This window comes from Gekko japonicus, unplaced genomic scaffold (genome assembly GCF_001447785.1).
Source record: "Gekko japonicus isolate JY-2015 unplaced genomic scaffold, Gekko_japonicus_V1.1 scaffold62, whole genome shotgun sequence".
NCBI lineage: Eukaryota > Metazoa > Chordata > Lepidosauria > Squamata > Gekkonidae > Gekko > Gekko japonicus.
Genome location: NW_015166419.1, coordinates 1,843,186 through 1,865,137, shown reverse-complemented (window position 1 = coordinate 1,865,137; position 21,952 = coordinate 1,843,186). Strand labels below are relative to the sequence as shown.

The 21,952-nt window shown below is 44.5% G+C and overlaps 1 protein-coding gene across 3 annotated transcripts in view; it reads right to left on the bottom strand.

Annotated features, from left to right (window-relative positions):
- Window positions 1-21,647, bottom strand: part of CNKSR1 (connector enhancer of kinase suppressor of Ras 1) — a 40,564-nt gene extending 18,917 nt beyond the window's left edge. For 2 of the 3 annotated variants that reach the window (XM_015411639.1, XM_015411641.1), the window contains exons 1-9: window positions 21,591-21,647; window positions 13,721-13,762; window positions 12,733-12,852; window positions 11,409-11,468; window positions 10,812-10,880; window positions 9,352-9,477; window positions 5,369-5,454; window positions 3,031-3,146; window positions 1,799-1,989 (exon numbers count right to left, since the gene is read on the bottom strand). In XM_015411639.1, the coding sequence (XP_015267125.1) occupies window positions 1,799-1,989; window positions 3,031-3,146; window positions 5,369-5,454; window positions 9,352-9,477; window positions 10,812-10,880; window positions 11,409-11,468; window positions 12,733-12,852; window positions 13,721-13,762; window positions 21,591-21,599 (819 nt within the window). In that variant the 5' untranslated portion in view covers window positions 21,600-21,647. Of the gene's footprint in view, window positions 1-1,798; window positions 1,990-3,030; window positions 3,147-5,368; window positions 5,455-9,351; window positions 9,478-10,811; window positions 10,881-11,051; window positions 11,104-11,408; window positions 11,469-12,732; window positions 12,853-13,720; window positions 13,763-21,590 lie in introns of those variants that run through there. The other variant, XM_015411642.1, reaches the window with a different exon arrangement.
- Window positions 21,648-21,952: the final 305 nt, after the last annotated feature.

Genomic DNA, 21,952 nt, shown 5'->3' with positions numbered 1-21,952 from the left:
GAAACAAATTATTTGCTACACTAACGGAATCTTCAGCACTCCCAGGTGTGTATCTCAGAGTATCCCTTCGAGTATCCCAGAGAACACATGAGTTTTCCCAAATAACGACCCCCCCGCCCCCAGCGTGTGACGTCACTTCCGGGTGACGCGCGCGCACAAAGAGGACGCCGTTCGGGAGCCCCCCGCTCCCGGACGAATTTCATTTGGCAACCCTACCTGGAGCTGGCAACCCTAGTCAGGCCTGGCCCCAATGAATTCCTCACAAAGCCCTGGACAGGGTTTCCTTCATCTTTTTATTTACAGAACCAACCTTGGTTGCCTAGCAACAGCCATTGAGGGATAAGTTAGTCCAAAAGAAGTGGACCCAGGACACAGCCAATGACACACGAGTATTCTTGAGTGGCGATTGAATGGCCAATGGCAGATGGAGTACATAGCACAGCCAATGGGAGAGCTGGAAATGGCCAACGTGTATATAGGATTATACTTGATAAAATCACAACACAAATTGTTGCATGTGAATACAGGTAATATCTGTTAATTCTCATAAATGGAGATGTCATGATCTGGGCTGTGCCATCAGAGGCCTACTAGGCCCAGGGAGCCTGGCTAGCAGTAGGTGAGGCTGGGCCTACAACTCCCAGAAGCCCCTGGGAGGTTTGGGGGCCAAAATGGACCAATAGGAAAAGAGGAGGGGGGAATAAAAGTTCTGGAGCAGCAGGAAGAGCTGTTCTTTCTTCCAGAGGGCAGAGCCAGAAGGAAGGCTGCTGCAGGGGAAAAACCCTCATCCTGAGGGAGGGGGGAGTAGTCTAAGGCCACTTGAGATAGTGAGCTAGGGACAGTATATATTTAGACGCGTTAGGGCATTTGATTTCTTTTCACCCACTTACTGTTGTTATTCTGCACCTTGTTGTTTGACCTCCTATAAAATAAACCTTTTCCTTGTTTTACTCTGCCTGGTCCTCACGCCTGTTATTCGGCCTAAAGGGAGGTCTGAAGGTCTTGGGAGGGTGCTCTGGGCCTTCTCGAGGGAACCTAAATCCAGAGTGGTGGCAGCGTCAGGTGACACCCCACCTGAGCCGTGACAGGAAATTAATGGTTATCCACAATTATAAATATCTATGGCGCTTTACATGGTATTTTTCCTTGTGGTTTTTTTTCCATGTCCGTGTGGGCTTTTATGTATATGAGCTTTTTTCCGCGTGGGCATTTTTCCACGTGGGCTTTTTTCCTGTGAGCATTTATGACAGTGGGTTTTTTTCCCCGTGGGTTTTTTTTTTCCTGTGGGCTTTTTTCCAGTCACTGTATTTAGATGGGAGACCTCCAAGGAATACCAGGGTTGTGATGCAGAGGCAGCCAATGGCAAACCACCTCTGAACGTCCCTTGCCTTCAAGCCCCACTATGGGTCACCAGAGGTCAGCTTAACCTGATGGCAAAAAATAGAGAGGGCCTTTTCAGTGGCAGACCCACAAATTTGCAACAACCTCCCCAAGGAGGTGCGCCTTGCCCCCTTTGCTTTCGATCTTTACAGGGCAGTTGAAGACAGTATTAAGACTGCATTTGACTAAAGTCTGCATTTGACTCATTTAATTTTTTGTTTAGTAACACTCCTCATCATGATTTTAAACTGTAGTTTTATTTTTTTAATATAACTGTTGTTTTATTTACATTGTTAGCTGCTTTGAGTTCCACAAGGTAGAAAGGCAACTAATATACGTTTTAAATAAACAAATAAATATATTGGATCCTTAGGTGAAAGTAACATGGTAGATCTTAATGTAATTCTTCAGCTCTCACCTCTCTGGAAGAACCAGCTGATCCCAGACCTGGACTTCCTCTGATAAATCCATTCCCAGGGCTGGCAGAGTCCAGAGATCCAAGGTCCAGGGTACTGGGTTTGGTAGGAGTGGCAGCATCTGGGGGTATGTTGTATTCCTTGGAGTCTGCGCCAAGATTCTGGTCTTCCAGTGCAGGATCAATGGATGCTCCTGAGGGGTGTGGGGTTGAAATCAGCATTCAATCAGTCAAAACACAAAAACAATCAATTGGTACTGAAAAAACATCTGGCTTTAACAGTGTGCCCGAAGTGTGAATGCATAAAGCATGCAAGGAGCTGAAACGAACTGTGCTGTGTACGGCTGCTTTCAAATATCACAATAAACTATAGTGTGTTTAAGAAGAAGAAGAGATTGGATTTATACCCCGCCCTTCACTTGGAGTCTCAGAGCGGCTTACAAACTCCTTTCCCTTCCCCTCCCCACAACAGACACCCTGTGAGGTGGGTGGGGCTGAGAGAACTCTGACACAAACTGCTCTTTTTCAAGGACAGCTGTGCCAGAGCTTGTGACTGACCCAAGGTCACATCAGCAGGTGCAAGTGGAGGAGTGGGGAATCAAACCCGGTTCTCCCAGATTAGAGTCCGCACACTTAACCACTACACCAAACAACAGCTTAGGCTATAAATGCTGGTTGATATATTAGACCTAAGTAACTAATCCCAGCAGTGCATCACATTCAGTTTGTCTGATTCCTGCCACCTACAAGGCCATCTTTCTACAGCACTGTCACTGTGGCCAGGACATCACAGAGGGCGGTGCTAATCATCAAACCGTGGTTTGCATATACAGACATCTCAAGAGTTCACAATGAATACAAATGATTAACAATCTGCCAAAGACCCCAGTTTGCAAACCTGATTTGGGGTCCCGTACCAGACTCCAGTTTGTCACACTGTTCCTGTTTCAACATTAAAAAAAGGGGTGTGAACAAGCCACAATTTATAAACCTTGTTTGAGTGGGAGATCTGAATTCAGCCTATGTGCACAGAGTTTTCAGCACCCATCTCTGTATGTGAACACTGGCAGGTGAGAAGCCACACCCAAGTCAGACAGCTGCAAACCATTTCATAATAATGGTCAGCAAAAAGTCTTCCATGCCCTGCCAGAACTAGGACAACAGCAGAGTCGTGCCCGACATACTGCAATGACTTGCTGTTCTCCACTGGAGAAACTCAGCTCCTAAGCCCTTACCTGTACCAGGGAGCTCCTCTTCAGTTACGTGACTCGAAGCCATTCCGTCCTGTTTCTCTTCTGCAGCTGGGATGTCTAATGCCAAATCCCTCTCTTCCAGCTCAGCAGCCATGCTTCTGGGGTGTGGGGAGAGGGGAAAAAAAGAAACCTTCAACCTTCAACTTGTTATTTTTGTTGGAAGCTGTTAGTTGTTCCCCAGAATTCCATTTTCCAGATGTTCGGCACATCAGCCCAGTGAATCGGTACCAATTCAGACAGCAGATGCCTTCTAGATATGCTGTGACCAAGCTTAGCTGCAATTTTACCCTTCTCCAGTTTGTGCCACACCCTGAAAGATGCTGGATCACCAGCTGACCTCTTGAACACTCCCGAGCCATCCGATCAGGAAAGTAATTCTATTACAGCTTCTACTCTACCTCTTTTCAAAAAATTTTTTTTAAAAAAAATAGCTACGTACAGGAAGAAAGAATTCTGGATTTTCTTATCGAGAAAAAGGTTGCTCTTGGGAAACCTCAGTGGGACTACTCTCTCGTTTGAGCAAGAGGTCACTGATTTTTCCAAGAGATACTGCTTTTCTTAATGAGCCAGAGAGGAAGTCCCATCTCTGGGCAAGTTCCAACACCATCCTTTGCAGTTTCGCTCCCACTGAAAGTATGAGCAGATCATGACATCAGCAGCAGCTTCCCATAGGCATTTAGGTATTCTGATACATGCTGCTGATGAAATGACAGTCCTGAAATTTAGTTGCACAAAACTCTCTCAGGCTGTAGCATTTGGTACAGCTGCAGCGGAATGTAGGAGGAGCCAAATATCAGTTATAATCAATGTTCCCTCTAAGCTGTGGAGTCCTGTGAGCAAAAATTCTACTTTGTGAGCTACTGGCATTAAAGTTGTGAGCGAGCCATTTGGCTACATAAATCAGTTTCCTCTGGAGCCCTCCTTCCTGAGCGAAGACAAAAATGTGTGAGCTGGAGGCTAAAAAATTGTGAGCTAGCTCACACTAACTCAGCTTAGAGGGAACACTGGTTATAATGCCTTCCAAAGTGGAGGCCTTAGGGTCTTTGCTGTTGTTTTTCTAGTGTGGTAGTTCACAACGAGTACAACAAACTTCAAGACTGCCTGCCATAAGCAGTTGTCTAGCCAGAGCAACTAGGATGGCACTCTATTTTATGATAACCATTGCAATGAATATTGAGAATCTTATATATGTGCCTGGAATTTAAAAAAAGACCAATAAATTAAACACAGAGAATCTTGATCAAAGAATTTGTGCTCAAGGGGAAGGGAAATCTTAGGGCCGAATAACTTGTCAAGTTTTACTCTGTAAGCTAAAAGCTGCAGGGGAAGGCAGCAATTTTTGGATGGAACGCAGCAGGAAATGCAAAGATTAAAAAGGTCCCCTTCCCAACATATAAAGAAAATATTTATAAAATGTTTCACAAATAGCACTGGTCACCTGATAAAATAGCTAAGTGTTATTCAACTGTTAACAATAGGTGTTGGAAATGTAAAACTAATGTAGGAACATTTTTTCATATGTGGTGGAGATGCGGGAAAATCCAAACTTTCTGGCTTAAAATATATAAGATTATACAAGAAATACTGAATATCAATTTAGCCTTAACACCAGAAATCTTTTTGTTGAACATGATCCTGGATGGTTATAAACAAAATGATCTGTATATGGTGACTTAAATTTTAATGTCAGCTAGAATTTTATTGGCTAAATGTTGGAAAATGGAGAAAACCCCTTCAAGAGAGGAGATAGTCCAAAAATTGTTGGAATTAGCGGAAATGGACAAATTAAATGTTGTTTTATTAAGGAATGATGAAGAACTATATTTAAAACGATGGTTAAGAATTTATAACTGGATAGAAAATAAGCTGGGTGATTAGACTAAAAAAAAATTATTGTAACCAAAGGAATGTACCGATTGTTTTGAAAAATTATAAATAAATTTATATATAAAAAGGTCCCCTTCCCCATATCAGTTTCCCCTTAAAACTGCAGCCCCAGCCCCAGAAGACAGTAAAAAGTATAACAAAACCACATTGTAAATGTTCAGTTCCACCTCCTATCCCCAATATAAGATGCTATGTTGGAACTGACCCTTCTCCTTTCCCTGGGGAATGCCCCAGCCAACCAACAACCAACCTGATTCTGCCTGGATGCCAGTCCTGATCAAAACGAAGTTGTAGTTGCAACCCTGCACTATCCCTCCAATTACAACTTTTTACTAAGGATCAGAACATAAAATTCCCCATAGCAAAGACCTTAAACATTGCCACCCCCAGGAGTCTGTAAGCAGAAAAGCCAGCAAGCACAGGGGCTGCCCACCTGGAAGAAAGGGAAGTAGAACTGGTTGGAGACTCGTCACTCCTTGAGCTTAGGGATTCTGCAGCATCTGAGAAGCGGTCTTCTGGCTGCAAAGCAAATAGAAAACCAGAGTGTCCATTACTTCACAGGTAAGTGGCAGTGGGCCAATTCATGCAACTGTGACGGACTGCACTTTTAAAAGCTTACAAGTGCTGTGTAAACAGACTATGAAGGGTTAATTTCTCACAGAACCAGAGAGCCTTGAGTGACAGGCTGTTCCAAGAGATCTGATTAGTCAGCATCAGCTGAGCAGAGAAAGACTTCTGAACTGGATGCTGAGGAGAATTCAGTCTGATTTCAGTCCTAGCTGAGAAGAACGGAGTACTGACAATTTCAGAATTCAGCACTGACTGAGAGCAGTTTAACACAGACGGGAGAACTGGGGAAGTTGGCAAGGAGGGGTGGATAGTCAGACGGAGATCCCAATCAGACCAAAGAAAAGGGATGGATCTTCTAGCGAGAGGAGAATTTCACTATTCAGTTAAACAGGGAGTTAGCTCTGAAGCGTGCAGAGAACTCTGGTCTGGTCTGGTTAGAAACTACCCATAGAAACCTTAAAGAGTTAGTTAAAAACTCAAGACAAGTACTGGTGTCTCAAGAGAAGGGGTTTGGGTACAGGAAAGAGTAGTACCAGCCTTCTGGAAACCAAAAGAGTCAGAGGATACTCATAGAAAGTGTACTGGAGAGTTTGGTGGAAACCACGGAACAAAAGCCTATCAACATAAAGACTTAAGTCACTGTGAAAAGCTTAAGAAACTCTCATTAGCTGGAACCATAAGAACTAAAGTCTGCACATGTACTGATTTTCAACCCCTGATTTCACCTGACCTTTCCTCTCTATGCTAAATAAAATATTTTGTTATTTTTGAATTTCAAAATGCCTCGAATGCCATTTAAGTTGTTTCAGTTAAAGTGGGCTCCTGATCCTTCCCTCATGTTCCTGGGCTGAGCCAACAGCCAAAGCATCGTACTGTGACAGGGTGGGACAGCCAGAATTCTTCAGCAAAGAAAACACATTACAAGGGCAGCTCAGTCAGTAAAGAGAAAAAGAGAGAGAGGGAAAACCTTGCCTCTGAGGGAGGGAAGTGGGCGGGGCTGTCATAGCAACATAAACATGATGCCATCAGCTTTCAATTGAGTCAAAAGTGAAACTGAAGGGGAAGAGTCCTGAAAGCAAGGGAGTGGCAAAGTGAGATTAGTGGATGTGAAGAGTTTCTGGATCTGAAGATGAGATCACCAGTGGATCTGAAGATTAGTCTCTGGGACACACAAATTTATTGCTTTACTTTGTTTATTTCCCATTTTTCTTCCCAATGGGGACCCAAACTGGCTTACAACATTCTCCTTCTCCATTTTATCTTCACAACAACCTTGGGTAGTAGGTTAGGCTACCTGTATATGACTGACCCAAGATTCCATGGCAAGATTCAAGTCTCCATAGCAGAGCATGGATTCAAATCTGGGTCTGCCAGATCCTATTCTGATGCGCTACTCACTAAGAAAAACTAGATGATCTGCCTAACCAGCCCCCCCCCCCAGCTACAGAATTTGCTGCTTGAGGTGGCCAACCCAGTATGACCAGGCTTGGAAGTAGAAGACCAATTACTGTTTAATGAGGAAAAAATTGGAGAAAAGGAAGTAAAAGGCAATTTTGCAATATGCTGTAAACCACACACAAATGCTTCAGATGTAGCTCTCCCCTTAACAAAAAAAGAAGAAGCAAAGTCTTGTGCATTATAAAGAGGAATGTGCCTGCATCCAGTGAGCACCTCATCATGCTGGTATAAAATATTTCTGTGGGCAAATGCAACAAGGCCACATAACTCACTGAGGTCCTTTCCGCACTTGGATCTCATCCCTGGTTTTATCAGAGTTCAACTCGCAACACAATACTTTGCATTTCTCCCTGGTTATAACAGCATCTGTTTATCCTGGGACAAGTGTGGGGCAAAACCAGGGTGAACTCGAGTGTAGTGTAGAATGTAAAAATACCCTGAGATAATTACAGGGGTAAACCTGAGTGTAGTGTAGAATGTAAGTTTGGGGACAGGGTCAAAGCAGGATTTAAGGTCTAGTGCGGAATCACCCTGAATCAACCTCACAGGGTAGTTGTGAGGATGAAGTGGGATATTCCTTTGCATACCATTCTGAGCTCTTGAAGTGATTGGGGGTGTGGGGGGTGTGGAGCAGAGAAATAAAAATGAGACTAGCGGATTAGGCAGGTTCTAAAACCAGAGCCCTAGAAGGACTGCCTCCTCCCACATTGCCCAGTCGTCCAGTTAAGATCCTCCTCTCAAGTTCTGTTCTCTGTACCCCCCCCTCCCCAGCCTTCAGAGGTGCTGGGGAACCAGAGACAGGGCTTCTTCAGAGCTGGCCCCTCATCTGCAGAATGCTATCCTACTCTCTGTTAGGTGGCAAGCCAAAAAAATTTAAATTTAGGCTTTTAATTAAGGCATTGATCTTTTAAAGTTGTTTTTCCCAGTCTACTTCTATAGCCCAAGACATGTTTTACAAGGCTCCCTTTAAGCTGCGAATGTTGTATGCAATTTTTATGCTCTGCCTGGGTTTTTAATCATTTATTAAATGTCATGCCATTGTATGCTTGTTATTTATATATAAAAGAAAAACAACAAATGAGTTAAAACACAGTATTTAAATAAGTAAAACCACAACATATAAAACCATAGGTGCCAGTAATATAGATGTCAATAAGTACTAAAAAGTGATGGTGGTATGCTCTCAGCATCCAGGCAGTCAGCCACCACCACAGTCTGGGCTCCCGCCAGGCTGTTGTATATTAAATTTGGTGCAGTGGTCAATGTTCCCTCTAAGCTATGGAGTTCTGTGAGCAAAAATTCTACTTTGTGAGCTACTGGCATTAAAGTTGTGAGCAGGCGATTTGGCTACTGCATCAATTAGTTTTCTCTGGAGCCCTCCTCCCTGAGATAAGACAAAAATCTGTGAGCTGGAGGCTAAAAAACTGTGAGCTAACTCAGCTTAGAGGGAACACTGGTAGTGGTTAAGTGCACAGACTCTAACCTGGGAGAACCGGGTTTGATTCCCCACTCCTCCACTTGCACCTGGCTGGATGACCTTGGGCAAGCCGTAGTCCTGATAAGAGCTGTTCTTGGGAAAAGAGCAGTTTCTGTCAAGAGCTCTCTCAGCCCCACCTACCTCACAGGGTGTCTCTTGTGGGGAGGGGCAGGGAAAGGAGTTTGTAAGCCGCTCTGAGACACCTTTGGGTAGTGAAGGGCGGGGTATAAATCCAATCTCTTCTTCTTCTAAATCGGTGCTGATGTTGGGTCCAGGGCCATAACATTAGGAGGCGGCACCCTAATCAAAAGCCTGGTGGAAGAGCTCCGTTTTACAGGCCCTGTGGAACTGTAAAAGGTCATCTGGGAGCTCATTCCACCAGTACGGGGTCGCCACAGAGAAGGCCCTGGCCCTCGTCACAGTTGCTTAGCTTCTGAGATCTGATGAGACTGGGCTTGCCTGGGCTATCCAGGTCAGGGCAGCTGGAAGGCATCCTTGAATAAGCATATCCCCAGATTTGTTTCTTTCAGCATAATGAGCATTTCATCTAATAGGAGCCTATACCTACAAAGCCGCATCAAATCCCCACAAGTTTTCCACAGCAGAAGGCCATAGCCTGGCTCCCGCATGTGGGGCTTGTCCAATACAGAATCGCTGGAGTCCAAACACAAGCATCTTTTCTGCCTTCCTCTGTAAAAGAGGCCCTCAAACTGTGGTTAGACATGGAAAATGTGTGTTCAAATTCCAATTCTGCTGCAAAGTTCACTGGGTGAATTCGGGTCCATCATGGCCTCTCAATCTAAAGAGGGTTTTTGTGAGCACAAAATGGGAGGGTGGAAGCCACATTCACTACTCTGAGATCCACGGAAAAAGAACAGGAGAAAACTGGAAAGATTGCAGAGCTGGCTTACCTGCTGCTGAGGAGAGCCAGGGTAGCTGGGAATGGAAAGACTTAGTGGGATTTTCTTCAGCACCAAAGTCACCCGACTTGGTGTTTCGAGCAGCTTCTTCACCAGATTCATCCGAGTCCAACCCACCTGCATGATCAACAGAAATTGGCTTTCTGGAGGCAATGATATGCAGGGCCTGCACAGGTTACAGCTTTTCTGGCCTGCTGCTTCAAGGCTGGAGCACAACCCTAAGGGAGCAACTGGCATATAGCATAAGAACATAACCTATGTATACCAGAGTCAGAATTCCCAGAGCACGTGGATAGACGAGGAGACCAGGTTGCTGTGATAATTGGTCTTTTACTTAAGAATTCCCAATCATACAACAATGATTAGCAAACACACGCACACTCTCAGTACAGGACTAGTAAATTAGGCAGGAAAAGACAGTGACTTTCACATTAGCAGGAATACCGTTGGTGGGAGATAGGTTACCTATCTGGCGAGATGAGTAGACCTTACAGTGAAAAGGGAAGAAAAAAAGCAAGAGGGAATGGATCGTAAGCCATCCGGTGACACGCATGGAGTGGTCCCAAACTGATCAGGGATGGAACCTGAAAGGTGGGGTGGGGGTGAGATAGGTAACTGCATTCGCAGAGAGTTTGCCTTAAGTAGCCAATTTGTGACCTGGGACAAGAGCCGGGTGGTCACTGGTTCCCAGGAAATGTATAGGACAAAAACAATACCTTGGATGGATAGGACAAAAGAAGCGATGGTTGGACAATTTAGGGTTGATGTGCGGCAGGGAGTGACACCTCTTGGGGAAGGAGTGAGACAAAGGAAAGTCCTGATGGAGGCATCAAAAACTCATTGAATAATCTGGAGGATGAGTTGACTGCAGCCTGTTTCTTGTTGTATGTCTCAAGTCTTGAGGGCTGGATCTACTTGCTGTTTGCAACATACTTTATACTGTTCATGTACTTGCTTTATGGACATTTGAAGATCATGTTCTTCAATCCATTGAAATTGTGAACTTAGAATCTGTGAAGTATTTCTTTTGGGAGTGTCCACTAGTAAATGTTAGATATTGCTTTACATCTCCAGCCTATTATTGCAGTTCATGTATTTCATGTATTGAATACTGGTGTATGTTTGAGAAATATTTGGAGTCTTATGTGATGTTAAACCATACATGATTTATATTTATTCATCTGTTTCCTTAATTCATTGTTAGTTTATAAAGAAAAGGCAAGCAGATTCTGTAAATGGATTATATGTGTGTTCACTGAAAACTGTGAACTCCTCCCTTGGACACAGAAATCCCAGCGACCAAAGTGCGAGCTGTGGGGAGTTAGCCTTGTGCAAAAGGAACTCCCAATTTCAGCCCAGAAGAGATCATTTTACAACTTATTTGGCACAGCAATTCATCCTGCCTGATGCATGAGCCATCAAACCCAAGTAAGAAAGAGACCCAGACTTACCACCACCTGGTCATTGACTTGGACTATCTCATCCCCCGGGAGGACCCTGTTGTAGTGCTCGACTGGGGACTGGAAAGGAGGGTGAGAAGAGAAGAAAACGTCAAACAACATCAAAATCAAGACTTTCCTTGCTGGAAGGAAGAAAGGTGGGCACTCTTTTTCAGGAGAGTGAAAGTCAAGACTAGGGAACAGGGAGGGGGTGCTGGAGAGGGAGATTAACTATTAACTTCAAGCTCTGACCTTTTCAGTAATTTCCAGCTCCGTAACCTATGTGAGGGAATGAGAAGGGAACCAAGTGTGCAGAGGAACTTGAAAATGTTCTGGCAGAGCTTAGTGTGATGCAGAGTCCCTGGTGGGCATACTAGGGAAGAGGGGAATTTGAGTGGGTTAGGTACACTTTGAGGAAGAAACATCAACTCCCTCCCTCACAAGGTCATTTTGGAGACCTGAAGTCATGGGGGCAGGGAAAGGGGGAGAGGGAAGGGTCTATTTTAAGACATGAGTTAATATTACCTTCCTCACCAAGAGAGTATGTCTGACTGGAAAAGCCAAAGCCAGAAATAAGCCCGTACCTCATTAGCCCCTTTCCTGACTCACCTCTGGAGCAGTCCCTGATATGAAATGGAGACAGGAGGGAGAGGATTTGATCTCAATGCCCTGAGGAGAGAAGATTTAGGAGAGACAGCTATCAACACGTGACACAGCCGAAGTCGGCAGGCTCTGTATTAGAAAGACTAGAACTTCGAATCTGGCATTCAGCAAGGTGGCTTCCGGACTGCGCCAGTGGAATAAATTACAGAATTATTCAGCCAGTACACACAGTTTAAGATTAACATAATTGTTAAGAGAATGGGCTGCAGACCAAGAAGTCCCTGGTTCAGATCTTGGCTCTGTCATAAACTCATTTGAATGTTTTATAATTACTATTATCCCTATTCTGTGGATAGGGGACTAACGCTGAATACAAATAGATTTGCCTGAGGCTGCCTATTGACTAACAGTAAGAAATGTTCCTACTTCAAATCTCAGCTGAGCCTACAATATTTAGAGAAGCCATTGTCCCCCACTCAGTTTATACAGCCCTACCTCACAGCGGGGTTCCTACTAAAATAAGTGTGTTGCATGTTGAATATCATCATCATATTAAGAACATAAGAAGATCCCTGCTGAATCAGATGAGCATCCTGTCTCACATAGTAGCCAACCAGTTCCTCTGGAGGGCCAGCAACACCAGGACATAGAGGATGAGGTCTTCCTCTCATGTTGCCTCCTGGCACTGGGATTCAGATGTTTAATGTCTCTACATGTGGAGGTTCCTTTTAGTCACCATGGATAGTATCCACTGATAGACCTGTCCTTCATGGATCTGTCTAATCCCCTTTTAAAGCTGTCTGTGCCTGTGGCCATCACTACATCCTCTGACAGCAAATTCCAAATTTTAATTGCTCGTTGAGTAAAGTACTATTTTCTTTTGTCCATCCTGAATCTACTTCCCATCATCTTCACTGGATGCCCTCAAGAGCTAGTATTTGGGAAGAGAGAGAAAAAGTTATCTTTTTCTACTGTCTCTGCCCTGTGCATAACTTTATAAACTTCTATCATGTTCCCCCTTAGTTGTCCTACAATTGTGTTGCATTAGCATTTCTTTCTCCACATATCTATATAATCCCACTCTCCCTCCCGGGAGCCCAAGCTATGTACCTTGTCCATAATCACCCTGCATGGCTCCTTAGGATGAGAAAACAACTGGCTCAAGGTCACCCTATGCACTCCTTCTGGGGATCTGGACCCAGGTCTCCCCAAGCATAGGCCAAGACTCCAGCAACTACAATACCCTAGCACACAGACAGCTGCTGCATGCCAGGGGTGGATCGGTAGGCTTGGTATCTGGACATGACCCTGTCAAGACAGCCAGACTCACCAAACTGTCTTCTGGCCCTGCTTGTACAAGTGTCACCGTCTCCAAGACGGCAGTTTGATTCAGAAGGTCGGCTGGACTGTAGCTCAAGATATGCTCACAGATCCCCGATATGTGCTTGCCCTGTAGGATACAAAGAGATTAAGACTGTTCTTTACGGATTCAGAGATGACTCTCATGAACAAGGCTACACAAAGGGTTAAGGGAGGCAAGACATGTGGAACAGGATTTTGACATTTATAAGACTGACTCTCTGCTGTATTGGCCAGTTTTTTAAATTAGCAGTCACCGTTTTTCAACAAAAGAACTTCAAAGGGAGACTGGAGAACAGAATTCGTCAAGAGATATGCATTCCCCAAGGCTCAAATAATTACCAGGCATTCCAGTGTTAAGCAATAATTATATTAGCAAAAGGTGGGGTTGTCAATGCAATCCTAAAAGCTTTACTCTTCCAAATCCATTGAAGTTCATGGGTTTAGAAGGGTGTAACTCTGCTTAGGATGGCACTGTGCATTTCACCAGTGTCTGCTATTAAAAACAGCAACTGGAATTGTTTTGACAACATCCCAATTTAACATCATAATGACAGATTCTGCAGCTTCCTATTGGACGGCCCTTTAATTCTTGCTGTTTATGTTGCTTTCTCTCCATAACCATATATCTGCCAATTCAGGATCAACTTCATATGTCTGATGAAGTAGTCTCTAGTCCACAATTAAAGGGTGTCTTTGGCGTGCACCCAGGTTCTTGTTTATTTCCATGGTGAAGCTGCCGAAAATTAAAACGGACGCTGAAGAAACTGTTAAGAAACACCTGGGAAGATTCAGTACGATTTAGTTTAAATTCTTGACATGTACATGCCTATGAACTCCCAAGATAGGAAGAAGGGATTTCTACCAAAAATGGCAGAAGAAGAGCTCAAGGGACGCTATGTGTGTTCCACCCTAACTAAGCTCTTCCTACCTCTGCACAAAATCCACAGAATACTTACTATCAGTAATATCCGGTCTTCTCTTTCAGAGACTGTGCAGTCCTGCAAGAATAAGGACAACAAAGCTGACTGACTGTAAGTGGGATGATCCTTTGGCAGCCCCAGAGCAGTGTTCCCTCTACGCTGAGTTAGTGTGAGCTAGCTCAGACCGTATTTCTTTAGCCTCCAGCTCACACATTTTTGTCATAGCCAAGGAAGGACGGCTCCAGAGCAAACTAATTTATGCAGTAGCCAAATCACTCATTCACAACTTTAATGCCAGTAGCTCACAAAGTAGAATTTTTGCTCACAAGACTCCACAGCTTAGAGGGAACATTGCCCCAGAGTTATAAAACTTTGCAGCCATTTACATTGTACTTGAGCCTCCTTGTACATATAAAGCTGCCTTATGCTGAATCAGTCCATCAGAGTCAGTACTGTCTACTCTGACTTGCCGTGGCTCTTCAGGGCCTCAGGCACAGGTCTTCCCCATCACCTACTTCCTGATCCTTTTAAACTGGAGATGCAAGGGATCGAACCTGAGACATTCTGTACGCAAAGCAGGTACTCTGCCACTGAGCCACAGACACCCCCCCCCCTTATGAGGAAAGGCCTCACACCCTCCCAGAATCATTGTTAGCAAAACAACCACATTTCCCACAAAATGTAATGATCCAGCATGCCAACCTGTTTGACCCAAACACTGAGGAGGACTGAAAGACCTCAGGGTGTGAGCCCAAGGTTTCGCCACCTTTGTCAAATCTCCAGGGGATGGTATTAAACCTTAAAATGAAGAGCCAGAGGAGACAGAGAAACTGTTCTTCAAAGTCCTTCCCTAGACATCTTTCCCATTCTAGGAGAGACTGACTGGCAGGAGAACATAACAGCTCATAGCCGACTTTTCTACTGGAACAACCTATGGCTGTTTCTTTAAATTACATGTATATTTTCTATTGTTGTAAGATCTTTGGGTCTTCTTGGGGAGGAAAGCAGGGAATAAATGTTTAGGGAAATAAAGCAACAGTGCAATCCTAAACAAAGTTACACCCTTCTAAGCCCACTGATTTAGGATGGCGCTGTAAGTATGCCTATAGAAGAAAGATAAGCTCTGCTTGCTATGGAGCATCTTGCAGGAACAGGTTGCCCTTCCGTGTTCTGCAGATTACTGCTCTTCTCCTCTCAGCCAAGGACCTGGATTTATTTCGGAGCAAAGGTGTTGGTGGGAAGGAACACAGTAGCACAAGGCAGACTCTTGCTAAGATGAAAGACGAAAGGCTGGATTCAGACAAAATAGGCATTTCCCATCAATTCCCCCTTTCCACTGCAGCCCCACACCATTCCATGGGGCCCTTATTTCCCAAAAGCATAATTTCATGGAGATCAGTGGGCTACAGTGAGAGGGGTAGTTTGGAAACTTGTATTCTGCCCCTGGAACATTTAATCCAGATCCAACCCACTATGCTTCATACCAATAACACCTCTGCTTGTACTAATGGTCAAGAATAACTCTGCTTTTGCTATTTGAAGGAATTTACAAGACAACTGAATAGGATATAACAAACCTTATAACAGTTCTGCAAGGTAGGCCAGTATATCATCATCCCTGTCTTGCCCGGGGGGGGGGGGGGCTGGAGCTGAATGCTGTCTGCCTCAGGCCACCTAGTAACCTTGTAACTGAGATGAATCAGTTGCTTCACAGCCCACTCCTTTAGCCACTATGCTATCCAGCTAAAAAAACCAATGCTCCTTTGGAAAGACAGACGTGTCACTCTCTGCCACTTCTGCAACACGAAACACTTAAGCTGGCTTTTTTCTTCCTACTGTGACCCCCAACATTATTTTCCCTGCATTCCCTCAGATGGTTTACCAGGATTATTATCTCACACATTCCAGCCCTGGAGAACCGGGGGGGGAGAGGGGGGGAGAGGGAGAGAGAGAGAGAGAGAGAGAGAGAGAACACACCCAGGGGCAACTGACAACCCTAGGGGGGGATTATCTGAGCAGACTCACTGATTCTGTCCTTCCTTTTGCCGAGCTGCGTCTGATTTAAAATGGAGATTCCCCCCAAACCCTACCCACTCAGCCCTGACCCCGAAGAGTGACTCACAGGATTCTTTCTATAAGAGAAATCTGGCTCACTCTCCCTTCTCATTTCTGTTTACCTCCCTCTTCTCATTCCTTCCCCTCCCACCCTGGTCAGCTGCCATTTCCCTCAGTTCATTTGAGTTCAGAATCTGATCTCTCAACTTCTGTCAATCAACATGGGGCAACGGCACAGATACGAAATGGGTAACCAGGTGTCCAGACCCCGAGACACTCGGCTGAGGGAGCATTCTCAGAGCAGCAGGTGGAAATCTCAGGGAACTCAGCAAACTTCATGTATCTTCTGAAGTGCTTTGGCACTTCTGTTTCACTCACTGAAAGAGCACAGTATGCAAATGGTCTCAACATATGTGGTTGCTATTTTGTGTGACCTGATCAATGCATATGTTTTCCTGCTTTGATGTACATGATAGGAAACACCAGCATTGTAAGCACGTGTTCGTGCATACGAAAGTTGGAAAGATACATGTGTTGCCCTAGTCACACAAAAAGGTGTCCGTATGTACTGAGAGGATCATGTGTACCTTGCTCTCCCAGTGTGCGAGGTCAGACAACCAGAACTACAATGATTGAAAATGGTTTGAGATCTCTATGCTTGCCTGCTCATGGTAAATATTACAGTAATAGATTGCAGATAGGAAGTGCCTCCTAACCACATTTCATGTTAAGGCTAAGAACATAAGAGAAGCCAATGCTGGATCAAGCCAATGACCCATCCAGTCCAACACTCTGTCACACAGTGGCCAAAAATATCAGGTGCCATCAGGAGGTCCAGCAGTGGGGCCAGGACACTAGACGCCCTCCCACTGTTTCCCCCCGCCCCCCCCCCAAAGCACCAAGGATACAGAGCACCACTTGCCCCAGACTGAGAGTTCCTATCTATACCTTGTGGCTAATAGCCACTGATGGACCTCTGCTCCATATGCTTATCTAATTCCCGCTTGAAGCTGTCCATGCTTGTAGCCGGTACCACCTCCTGTGGCAGTGAATTCCATGTGTTAATCACTCTTTGGGTGAAGAAGTACTTCCTTTTATCTGTTCTAACTCAACTGCTCAGCAATTTCATTGAGTGCCCGCGAGTTCTTGTATTGTGAGAAAGGGAGAAAAGTCTTCTATCTCTACCTGCTGCATCCCATGCATAATCTTATAAACCTCAATCATGTCACCCCTCTGCCGTCGTTTCTCCAAGCTAAAGAGCCCCAAGCGCTTTAACCTTTCCTCATAGGGAAAGTGTTCCAACCCTTTTATAATTCTAGTTGCTCTTTTATGCACTTTTCCCAATGCTACAATATCCTTTTTGAGGTGTGGTGACCAGAACTGTACACAGTACTCCAAATGAGGTCGTACCATTGATTTATACAGGGGCATTATGATACTGGCTGATTTGTTTTCAATTCCCTTCCTAATAATCCCCAGCATAGCATTGGCCTTTTTTTATTGCACTTGCACACTGTCTCCACATTTTCAGTGAGTTATCTACTATGACTCCAGATCTCTCTCTTGGTCAGTCTCTGCCAGTTTGGACCCCATCAACGTGTATTTATAGTTAGTATTTTTGGCTCAAATTTGCATCAGTTTGCACTTGGCCACATTGAACCCCATTTGCCACGTTGACGCCCACTCACCCATCCTCAACAGATCCCTTTGGAGTGCCTCACAATCCTCCCTGGTTCTCACCACCCTGAACAACTTCGTGTTATCTGCAGATTTAGCCACTTCACTGCTTACTCCCAACTCCAAATTGTTAATAAACAAGTTAAAAAGCATCGGACCGAGTACTGATCCCTGTGGTACCCCACTACTTACCACCCTCCACTGAGAAAATTGCCCATTTATACTCACTCTCTGTTTCCTATTAATTAGCCAGTTGTTGATCCACAAAAGGACTTGTCTTTTTATCCCATGACTATTGAGCATACTTAAGAGCCTTTGATGAGGAACTTTATCAAAAGCTTTCTGGATACTAATTCTTTCCTTAATAACAGTTTCCACCAACTTACTCAGATCAACATCAGACTAACTGGCCTGTAATTTCCCAGATCCCCTCTGGAACCTTTTTTAAAGATGGGAGTGACATCAGCTACCTTCCAGTCCTCAGGAATGGAAGCAGATTTTAATGAAAGATTACATATTTTTGTCAGGAGATCCATAAGTTCACATCCGAGTTCTTTCAGAACTCTTGGATGTATGCCATCTGGGCTTAGCGATTTATCAGTTTTTAAGTTGTGTATCAGTCATAGGACCTCCTCTCTCGTCACCTCAATCTGACTCAGGTCTTTCAACACCCCTGCCGAAATCAGTGGTTCTGGAGTGGGCAAGCACTTCTCATCTTCCACAGTGAAGACAGAGGCAAAAAATGCATTCAGCTTCTCAGCAATTTCCCTATCATCCTTCACTACTCCTTTTACCCCTTGGTCATCCAAGGGCCCTACTGCCTCCCTGGCTGGTTTCCTGCTTCTAATGTATTTGAAGAAAGTTTTATTGTTGGCCTTTATGTTTTTTGCTATATGCTCCTCATATTCCCTTTTTGCCTGCCTGATCATAGACTTGCATTTTATTTGCCACAGTCAGTGTTCCCTTTTATCAACCTTACAGAGACTAGCTTTCCACTGCTTAAAGGAATCCTTCTTACCCTTTACAACTTCCATTACTTTGTTTATTAACCATGCAGGCTTTTTTCTATACCTATTTGTGCCTTTCCTAACCTGTGGTATATATTTTTCCTGAGCTGCTACGATTGTAATTTTAAATAGTCTTCAAGCTTCCTCAATGGTTTTTACCCTTTCTACTTTTCCTGTCAGTTTCCTCCTCACATGTCCCCTTATATCAGAGAATTTACCCCTTTTAAAATTAAAAGTGGTTGTTTCAGTCTTTTTGGGCAACTCCCTATTTATACAAATGTTAAACTCAATAACATTATGGTCACTATTCCCAAGTGGTGCAATCACTTTTACATCTCTCACCAGGTCTTGGGTGTTACTTAGGACCAAATCCAGGATCGCCTCTCCCTTGGTAGGTTCTGTGTCTAGAATGTGAGAATGTCTAGAAACTCAATCTCTTTTTCCCTAATTGAACACATATTGACCCAGTCAATGTGTGGGTAGTTAAAATCACCTATTACAACACAGTTATTTAGTCTAGCTGCTCTCTTTAATTCATTAATCATTTTATAATCCTCCTCTGTCTTTTGATCTGGTGGGCGATAAACTCCCAGTGTTAAGCTTCCTCTTGGGCCCACTATTTCAACCCATAGCATTTCCAGAAGTGAATTCAACTCTCTTACCCTCTCAATCTTACTGGACTGTATACCCTCTCTGACATACAGAGCCACCCCACCTCCAACCCTTCCCCCTTATCCTTCCGATATAATTTATAACCAGGAATCACTGTATCCCACTGATTTTCCTCATCCCACCAAGTTTATGAAATACCCACAATGTCTATTTTCCTCCCCAACACCAAGCATTCCAATACCCCGATTTTACCTTGGACACTTCTAGCATTTGTATATAAACATCTATAGCTTCCCATGCATGTTAAGCCCACAACCTCCCTCTTGCTGCCTCGAAACCTTGCCAGGCTAATATCATCATCCACAGTCTCAGTGGACAATTCTAATCCATTTTCTTGTAGAAAAGTAACAGCTATCCCTTCATCTCTTTGAGATGAGCCATCCTGAACCAGAGACTTTTCATCTCCTGTCGGCTTTCCCCCAATATTCAGTTTAAAAGCTGCTCTATCTTTTTGTTTTTAAGTGCCAGCAGCCTGGTTCCTTCTCGGGACAAGTGGAGACCGTCTCTTTTGTACAGCTCCCTCTTGTTCCAAAAAGCATCCTAGTGCCTAACAAACTTGAACCCTTCCCCCCTACACCATCGTCTCATCCAAACATTGAGACTCTTGATCTGTGCCTGTCTCTCCGGCCCTGCATGTGGAACAGGTAGCACTTCTGAGAAGGTACCTTGGAGGTCCTGGCCTTGAGATTCCTGCCTAGCAGCCTAAATTTTTCCTCCAGGACCTCACAACTGCATTTCCCCACATCGTTGGTGCCAACATGTACCACAACCATTGGCTCCCTCCCCAGCACTACCAGCCTGTCTGGAACATGCATAATGTCCACTACCTTTGCACCAGGAAGGGAAGTCACCCTACGGTCAAGTATGCGGGTTCGCCACCCAGCTGTCTACCTGCCTATGGATCGCATCACCAACTACCAAGAACCCTCCCTGCCAAGGGATGGTTCCTTGGTGTGAAAGGATACCTGTTCACCAGCTGAAGAAGAGGTCCCTTCTGAGGGCACATTCCCCTTATCTGCAGCACGGTGCCCTGTTTCCTCTCGACCCTCATGCTCCCTGACAGCGGTGGGGCTGCCATATTCTGAGTGGGACATATCTAAAGTCCCTGAGAGTCTTCTCCATGCATCTAACTGACTGTCTCTGGTTCTCCAGGTCAGCCACCTTGGCCTCAAGGCAGCAAACTCATTCCCTGAGAACCAGGAGCCCCTTTCACCGGGCACACACCCAAGACTTCTGTCCAGTGGGCAGACAGTCATACATGTGATACTCCATGCAAAACACTGGATAGCCCCCAACCCCCTGCTGGCATTCTGGCTATATATATCCCCCTTTTAAAACCCTTTGTATTTATGTGGTTCTCTTTGTAGAAGTCTACTTACCTTACTAGGAACCCAAAGAGACTAGGGCCCTGGCTTTCTGGCTCTTCCTGGGCTTCTTACAGCGCCCCTAATCTAAGAGCCACAGGCCAAGAGCCCTTTGGGTCATGCCTCTGGCAAGGTGCTGCCTTAATTAGAAGCCTCCCTGAGCAGAGGGCGTGGCCAACAGCTATTAAAATTCACCACGGCACTCAATTACAATCAAACAATGACCCTTTCTCACCCTCTCTCAAGCAGCTGGGACTTTGCAACAACTCACAACTCTCCCACACACTCCCAAACACAGTCCCCCCACACAGTACCCTCAGCTAAATCACCTCAGCTGAAAGCAAAAAACTCACCCCTCTGATAGACAGTTGCCATTAAAAAAAAAAGATGTCTTTGAGTGGTGAATAGAGCAACCCTTCACAGCCAGTGTTTGTGACTGCATGCTTCCACAGATAACACATGATACAATTCCTAAGGATATGTGGAGGTACCTACTTATAACACTGCTATTCAGTGCTACACCAACCCCATCACATTGTGAGGGTTTGGATGCTGGGTACTTGACAACCCTGAGTGTGGCTGGATTTTGCTGGTACTCCAGGTGGGTGGGCCTATTGCCATATTTAATTCTCTTTTTTTTGGTCAAGAAACTTTTATTTTTCTTAATACATTCACATGTCCCAAACAAAACATATTTAATTCTGAAACCAGTCCTCTCATGCAGATGCAAAAATCCTCAAGGAATAGTATGTATCTAGGAATAGGATATATATATGTTTCTGCGAACCAGGGTAACTATGGGATTGAAGAAAAATAGAAAAGGTGTTTACATTACGATATGCACAGCATACCCTGGAAACCCACTCACTTTCCCCAAGGTCTCACTGACACCCTGGAACTGGAAAGTGGCAGAGTTCCACATCCTGAGCACAACCCTGTCACACTGAAGGAGATCCTGCAAATTTAGAGAGGATCCTTAGCTTGCCTTGAAAGTCTACTCGGATTTGCGCACTGACAGCCATTTCTTAAATCAGAGGGACAACTAAAATCCTCCAAATAACCAAAGCACTGAAACACAGTGGAGAGGTCAGCAGGACAGGCTTCACCTCTGAACAACTCCCTGTACCTCACCTTCTGCATGGTCTCTGCCAGATCTCCACAGAGCCAGATGATGTCTCGGCTGGCCGAATAATCGTTCAGGTGGGAGAAAAGATACCTGCAAGAATAAATCAATATCCTCCATTGCAGTGGATTCTTTCATAGAGATTTTTTTTTTGCTGAGTACTACCACGCTACAGTGAAATGGGTAACAATAGAGCAGAATGCCACCAAATATACAGTCAACATCTGTACATAAATGGAAATCAAGAGGAATTCCTGAATTCAAGTTAATCCAGTGGAATCTCTAAAGAAAATCCCTGTTCAAAGTCACCATCAGATTTTCAGGAGACCAACACCCTCATTATATTAAGAAACTAAATCACAAAATGCAA